The sequence below is a fragment of the Mus musculus genome, chromosome 6 (assembly GCF_000001635.26).
Source record: "Mus musculus strain C57BL/6J chromosome 6, GRCm38.p6 C57BL/6J".
Lineage (NCBI taxonomy): Eukaryota > Metazoa > Chordata > Mammalia > Rodentia > Muridae > Mus > Mus musculus.
The window spans coordinates 66,551,889-66,560,253 of record NC_000072.6 but is presented as its reverse complement, the minus strand read 5'-3'; the positions used below and the strand labels follow the sequence as shown (position 1 = coordinate 66,560,253).

At 35.5% G+C, this 8,365-nt stretch overlaps 1 protein-coding gene across 1 annotated transcript; it reads left to right on the top strand.

Annotated features, from left to right (window-relative positions):
* Window positions 1-545: 545 nt before the first annotated feature.
* On the top strand, window positions 546-8,071 carry Vmn1r32 (vomeronasal 1 receptor 32). The gene is made up of 3 exons (NM_134170.3): window positions 546-571; window positions 3,472-3,643; window positions 5,828-8,071. Exon 3 carries the CDS (start codon window positions 6,464-6,466, stop codon window positions 7,370-7,372), a length of 909 nt encoding a protein of 302 aa, NP_598931.1. The 5' UTR covers window positions 546-571; window positions 3,472-3,643; window positions 5,828-6,463; the 3' UTR covers window positions 7,373-8,071.
* The last annotated feature ends 294 nt before the right edge of the window (window positions 8,072-8,365 follow it).

Below are 8,365 nucleotides of genomic sequence, written 5' to 3'. Positions count from 1 at the left end.
CGACTGACCTACATTCCAGCCCCAAACCCCATTTCTACTGAGGATACAGTTCCTTTACCTCACCACTGTGTTCTCTGTAAGAAAGATAACTTTTCCTAAGTGTGGTTGGAGGAGGTGACATCTTTGTAATTTTACTGTCAGTGTTATTAATTTATAGAAGAGACCCTGAACTATGGAGGCTACCAGGAATATTTTGTAAGCAGGAAGGATCCTTTGGGTAATCTGAAATGTCTTTGTACTTCTGTTAAAGGAGATGTTATCATTGTTAGCTTTGTTTTGTTCATAAGGACTGGGATTAATTAATCTACACAGACAGATATAGCCTGGAGAGAATAGCTCACACATGGGAAAGCCAGAGCTCAGCTGTTCCTACTCTACTGTACTCCTGGAAGTAGGGAAGTTCACTTTTCCATTTCATGGTGCAACTTTGTAACAACCTCAAGGTCAGACCTGCCTTCTCCAGATGACACCATAGCTATGGGTCTAGAGGGAGGTGAGGTGATGGCATTCCTTCCTTATAACTACTTCTTAGGGCCTCATTCTGTAAGGATTTTCATCAAAGCTCCAGCTGGTGAGTGTGTCTTTTTCTTTTCATTAATATTGAGAGCTGTAAGTAGGTGGTAGAATAAGAACAAGATTCTGTAATAAATGTTTAAAGAATTGCATGTTTAGAATTTTACTTTTGAGCCATTCTGTAGCATAAGCAAACAAAAAAGATTCTTATAGACAAAGAAATATCAGTGTAATGATTCATAAGTAACATAGATTTCACCTAATATGGTTTCATGACAGTAGAAGGGGGCTGTTGGCAAAAGTATGGGTGTCTGGCAGAAGGTGGATAGAGACAGGAAAGGCTAGTAGGGGGAAGACAAGCAATGGGTATTATATATTGAATGAAAATGTCATGTAATCTATCACTTTTTAAAATTGGATATACACTGATAGATATTTAAAAGTAAACCCAAATGGAAATTTTTAACCAGTATATCTCACTATGAATTATCTTGAGTATGTAGTGTAATAATTTTACAAACAGGATTCTACCTAGCTAGTGGCAGCTGTGTTAGTTTTCCATACCTGTCACAAAACCCTTGAAATACCTTACAGGGTGAAAAACAAAGTTGAGACACTTATTGGTTTTTTTAGTACAACATTTATAGTATTGATTTATTTGAATTATATTTTGTATTTTCTCACTTTACTACATTTCTCAAGTTATCTGGCTATATACATTTATATGAAAATTAAGCTAGGAATATATAACAAATATTACAAAATTAAGTGTTTATAAGTAACTTTCTAGTTTGTTAAGTTTGCATACACTTAGGAACTCTTAGGAAAGTTCCAACTCATGGCTTAATAAAACATAAGATGTTCTTAATATTGTATAATATGGTTTTTAATTACATTCATTTGTTTTTATATTATAATGATTTCTAATAATTTAGATCTATTCTGGGTATTTCAAAAGTATCTGGAAATCTCATCCTACTTATTTATTAAATGCTTGTAATGTTATTCTTACATGTAAGCATGCATATTTCAGTAAGAGTCTGAGTGTCTTAATTAAAATAAATTTAGTTTTAATATTTTAAGTTTTCTAAATCAAAACTTGTAACACAGAGATTGATGTAACAGAGTAAGTTTTCCATTAGCAGTGAGAAAAATATTTATAACTCTTTAATAGTATAAAATTATTTAAAGTCAAAATCACCAATGCTTTCTCTCATAGTTACAAACTATAATTACATGATAAAATATGCATTCACAAAAATACCAATAAACTTAAGTTTAGCTGCTGGTTATCACAAGTCCATTTTTATTTTTCTAGAATATCATTTATTAATATATATAATGTATAATGTAATATATACATATATAAATATACATATACACATGTATATATATAAGTATATATGTGTATATATATGAGATTAAAATAGAAAAGGAAGGCAGGTGTGGTGTCACACACCTATGATCTCAGCACTTTCAAAGCTAAGGCAGGAGCGTCATTACTTTGATTAGAGTGTGAGAACATATTTCACATAGAAAAAAAAAATCAATGTAGATAACATATAATGTAGAGTTATGAAATCATTGTCATTAAATGCAACAAAGTAATGCCAATAACTGTCATTAAGTCACTAGCAAAAGGGTATCAACAGCATAAAAAAATATACATACGAGTCAGTGGAAAGAGAGGCCCACTGGTCATGCAAACTTTATATGCCTCAGTACAGGGGAATGCCAGGGCCAAGAAGTGGGAGTGGGGTGGGGTGGGGGGTCGTAGGGGAGATGGGGGAGGATATGGGGGACTTTTGGGATAGCACTGGAAATGTAAATGAAGAAAATACCTAATTAAAAAAAATATATATATATACATACGAGTTTATGTTTTTAAGCATTACAAAATTTTCCATTTCTTTTGAATAATTTACATTAAAAGTCTGCACTAGAACACTAGACAGGGCCCAAGATCTGATGAAGTCAATTGGACAACAGAGGGCACGCTCTGTATTTTCCTTAATGATCATTTAATTTAACAAAAATATTTTATATAATTCAGTTTTTCACTCAAGTGATATATTCATGTTAGCAGCACTAGCATACAATATGCTATTCCTCTTTTCTTAGGCCGAGTAGTCCAATAACTTCACACACACACACACACACACATACACACACTATCCAGTGAACATTTTCATATCTTTCCCAAACTCACACTAAGCAATTTGTGATGAAGTTCTGGGTATGATTGCTTCCCCACAATCGCGGCAGCAACATTTCAGAAGCTGCTGCTTCATCTCAGGGGAACTGGCTTGTAACTGTGAGACTGTGCTATTCTAGTCAGCTTCTTGTGCTTTCATTTACAGCTGTGTTAAACTCCATTTCCAACCAATAATTCATGCACTTAAGTTATTTAAGAGGATCAGGTAATAGCTATGATTAATACCTAATTAAGTGACCAGGATTAATTCATGCTGTGTTTATATATTTCATAAAGATTCCATGGAACTAGCTTGGGTGGCTAAGGTCTTCATCTCCTAACAGTTCTGAAGACTTATTCTTGCTGCTGATAGCAGACTCTCTATCATGTATCTTTTCACCTGAAGGTAACATACTCACTTCAGGTTCTCTCTGAGCAGTCATACAGCTTTTTGGTTATTACTCACTAAATATGGTAAATCTTAAAATGATAATGAAACCTTTGATGTAGTATATTTGTATGTCCCTTATCTTATTAAATCCCCACAAAGCAGAAGGCAAAGTTCACCAGAAATTGGTCAAACAAAACTGTGCTAAAGTCAAATACTGATAAAATGAAGGGGTAAAATGGTTTTTCTTGGAAGAATATAGTGCTGTGGAGAAAGCAGCTCTTCTGTTTCAGGTCTCTTCAGACAGATACTTTCAGGCTGCTTAATCTTTTGGTCTGAGCCAATTTAATAGTGATGGCTTCTCTACTATTTCCAGTGTTTATGGACACAAGTTGGGTTTTCTTACTTACAACTAAATTTTACAATCTACACTAATGGGAAAGCCAGAAACAGTGACAACTATACTTCCAGTGTCTGCTCTGAATCTGCTGCAGTGTTTGCACGCTGGCCTGAGCAGCCTATACCTGTACACAACTACAGACTGCAAGGTTAGTGAGTGTCCAATGTGTCACAGTGGGTACAATTCTTCTTGGTACTGTATTATTTTCTAGACTCTATCTGTGATGTTTCTTTTATTCTATGACTTCCTGGTTATATTGGTATAAATCTTGTGATTGTTCAGTTTTGGAATTTTCAGTGTCATTAATTAAAAATATCTTCTAAATACTTAAAATTTAAGTAAACACCTCAGATTGTCAGAACACCAGTATCTTCAACATTCAGGGGGCAGAAGTAAAATGAACATAGATTTGAGAACACCCTGGGTTACATAGCAAGGTCAAGCCTGCATCAGCACAAAACAAATGAGCAAACAATAGTCAGAGCTCAAGGACCTGTAGGTCTCAGTTAAGAGTGTTCCTAGAGTGTGTAGACTACTTAGATTGACCCTAGCATTACCATTGTTTTTTCAAATGAAACAAATAACATGTTTTAGGGCATGGATATGGTAACAAGTCAGTTTGCAGCCATGGTAACTATGGTCTTTTTCTGGTGCAGTGAACCCCAGAGAAAGATGCCACTTGATGAATTAGAAGATGCATTATTTTCTTTATGTGATAAACATTTGTAAAGCAATGGATATGAAGTAGAAATGTTGAAGTGCATAATTTTGGGATAAGAAAAAAATCATTTTAGATTACTCTCTTTTATCTTGTTATCTTGTTACATGGCTTATAATACATGTGATATATTTGTAAGTTGTAGATGCATAATTAATAATAAATTATTATAATATATGGTTTGACCACTTGCAACTTTAAAGTTGGAATTGACCTAGAGTTCTTACAGTTTGGAGACCAACACTTGAACTAAGTATTATCCTCGAGCTTTTACTTATTTTATTTTACATATGTGGGTGTTTTCCTGCATGTATGTCTGTGCACCACTCGCATGCCTGGATCAAAAGACAATGGATGCCCTGGAACTAGAGTGATAGATCATTATGGGCCACCAGGTCATTGCTGGGAAAAACAAACCCAGGTCCTGTGCAAGAGCAAAAGGTACTCTTCACACTGAGCTATCTCTTCCGCTCCTGTCCTGGAGCGTTTGAAAAACAGAACATCACTGTGCAGCTACTGTCAGTTTATGTCAGTGTAAGAATCAGATGTTTGGCTCTGGCCATTGGAATGAATCGATTCCTTTTCTAGAGTAAGCAAAAATGATGTAAATGCAAAATGTATGACATATGGCTTTATACTCCTGGTGAGGTTTTAGAGTGAACTCATCACTAACTTCTGTGTTACTTCCATACATACATGCATCCATTATACTGTGTTTGTAGAATGTAATAATGAACTTGAAATTATGATTGTATGCCCTCTTTTTACACAAAAATCTGAGTAAGTGTAGTAGATTGTTTTTTATGGTAAGGAATGTCTTTTAAAACAATAACTCCAAAACAGAATCACTATCTGGTCATATTTAGTGAGTTCTTCTTTGTTATTAATGTGTTGAAATTTGTGTGTGTCTTAGCATCACATGTTCTCTCATTTTGGAGGCCCCCAGCTCCACGTCTTCAGATGAGATTATGTAGCCCATAGAGACTCTGGAAATCAGGAAAATAAAATGGGACCTTTGTTAGGATAGGTGTGGAGAGGGGACAAGCAATAGAAGTGTGCAAGCCATCTGATCATGGAAATGGGAGGAAAGGGGCACCTTTGAGAAGATGAGAGAGGGAAATGTGGGAAGAGGGTAAAGGGGAATTGTAGGATTCAGGGATGAGAAGGGAAATGCAAAGGGGGCCTCAGGGAAGGAGAGAGAAGTAAATACAGGAGATGGTGAGAGCAAGGTAAGGGAACATAGCAGAACACAATTGCTCTTCTGGGGGATGGAAAAGTGGATGGGGGACCCTTACAAAAGAGGGAAGGAGACAAATGCAGAAGGCAGTGATAGGTAAAATAACAACATAGATGGCTGAAAAGTCATGAGGAATCATATTGTTAACAATCTACCTCCTCCTGCCCCCCACACACCCAAAGAAAATAAATCTAGTGTTTGTGTTGAGCTGGCAGTTAGTTCTTTAAACCTGAAGTAGTCTCACAAAAGATTAAATGGGATGAGAACTAAACTGGGAGACATTTAGGCCCATATATAACCATAATTAATGGTTAAACGATTAATAGATGTGGAAGTATACTAATGGTCTCCAACTGAATCTTTGTTTTTAATAACAGATACGAAGAATGGAAGATCTCTTGGAAAAAGAAGCATAAAAAGAGATGAATTGAGAAATATTTCACTGACTAAAACAGTGGGATTATAATGAATTATCACTGTGATTCCATTAGAAGTATTAATCATGAAATGGATAGTTGCAAAGTGGGGCATAGCAAAATTATGGAATATGAGACTGATGTGACTTTTTGATTTCTTTCGTCATTTTCCCCCCAGCTCAGCATATTTTTTTTTCATTTGTACAAATGTGATTAATGTTCTGTGCTCATCACTATTGTTTTAGGCATTTACTATGATATGAGGTGATTTAAGTCAATAGGACTGGATTTCTACCTATGAGGCTCAGGTATAATAAATACACAGCAAGTGTGCATTCTATATAGATGTAGCTGAGAATGCATGTATTTTTATAACATTTTATGTAGAGAGGAGATACATAGAGAGATATATCGAAATGTAGGAAATGATGTCCAGTATGGAACATCAAAATTTAGAGACAGGGTAATCCAGAATAATTAGCTAAAAAGAATGATAAAGACATACCAAACAGAGAATCATGTTTGATGTATATAATATTTTTTCAGATGTAAGAATTATGCTTCCTCTGTGTTCTTAAATGAATATGCTTTCCAAATATGTTTTCATTAAATAATGTCCTTTATTTCCAAGTTGGACTTGGAACCCTGGCCAATATATTTCTTCTTTTTTTCTACACTATCATAATCCTATGTCACAGATCTAAGCCCATGGACTTGATCTCCTGTCAACTGACCTTCGTTCACATAATGATGTTTCTCACTGGAGGGGATATTTGGCTTACAGACTTATTTGAGTCACTGAACATTGAGAATGACTTCAAATGCAAGGCAACTTTTTACATAAACAGGGTGATGAGAGGCCTCTCTATCTGCATCACCTGTCTCCTGAGTGTGTTCCAGGCTGTGACAATCAGTCCCAATACCTCTTTGTTGGCAAAATTTAAACATAAACTAAAAAAATACATGATCTTTTCTTTCTTCTATTTTTGGTCTTTCAATTTGTCATTCAGCAGTAACCGGATCTTCTATGTTGGTGCTTATACCAACATGAGTGAGACCAACCAGTTGAAGGTCACTAAATACTGCTCACTCTTCCCCATGAACTACATCATCAGGGGACTGATTTTAACAATGACAACCTCCAGAGACGTATTTCTTGTAGGGGTCATGCTGACCACAAGTGCATATATGGTGATTATCTTGTTCAGACATCAGAGGCAATGCAAGCATCTTCATAGCAACAGCCACTTACGAGCTTCCCCTGAGAAAAGGGCCACCCAGATCATCTTGCTGCTGGTGGTTTTCTTTGTGGTCATGTACTGGGTGGACTTCATCATCTCATCCACCTCAGTCCTGTTATGGATGTATGACCCAGTCATCCTGACTGTTCAGAAGTTTGTCATGAATGCCTATCCCACAATTACTCCTTTGATACAAATCATTTCTGATAACCGAATGATCATCACACTGAAAAACATGCAGAAAATATGCCACCAGATTTTTTAAAAAGGGTAATTTTCTCTTACTTAAAAATATTTATTTTATTCTTATGTATTAGTCTTGGCCAGGCATGTATGCATGTGTGCATTCTTGGTATTCGCAGAGGTCAGATGTGGTCACAGAACCCCCTGGAGGTGCAAAGGTTGCAAGGTGCCATGGTGGTACAGTACCAATAATTTTTTCCTAAAAAACAGATTTTTCTTAAACTGTTTAATAGCTCAAGTAGCAAAACACGATTCTTCATATGGCTTAAACAGAATTTGTTGAATTACACTTATTCATTCCTTTGACATTTCTGCTGCCAAGAAGTATATGGTTCTTAAGTTCGCTGTACATCATAAATTGACATTTCCACAGGAATTCTCTTAGTCCCTCCTTTTTACTTGATATCATAATTGTTTCCTTGATGCTGATATTAATAAAAAGATGAACCTTACTGTTAGTGACTTTTTAAAGTTTTTTGAAAATATTTTAATTTATGCTAAATCATCAAAAATAGTTTAAATATCTGATGGTAGTTTTAATTCTGGTTCCTAATTATAACCTATGGTTTCATAATAGTAAAGAGTTTACAAAGTTTCCAGTTTTTTACTACTCATTAAGTCCTTAATGAGTCGTATATGAAATTTTCATATGCCTGTATATTTGTACCTCATTTCACCCACCCTGTGAAATATTGATAAATAAAACTGTGTATATGCACATACCTGATGTACAGCATGTTATTTATGTACGGGTGTATGCATGTATATGTGTACATAGATGAAGGATGTGGATACACTGAAAGATGTGTGTGCATGAACATGGAAGCAGGAGACAACTTTGGCTTACTGGAGCCTGCTCAGCCTGGCACAATCAAAGTGGGACACAGCATTGGACATAGCTTTAAAGATTAATGGTCTCTAGACTTCTAGCTCTCTATACTGAATGCTTGCTGATAACTTCCAAAATATCCTGAAAATGTTCTTGCTTATTCGATAGTTTAAAACCGTTGGATTC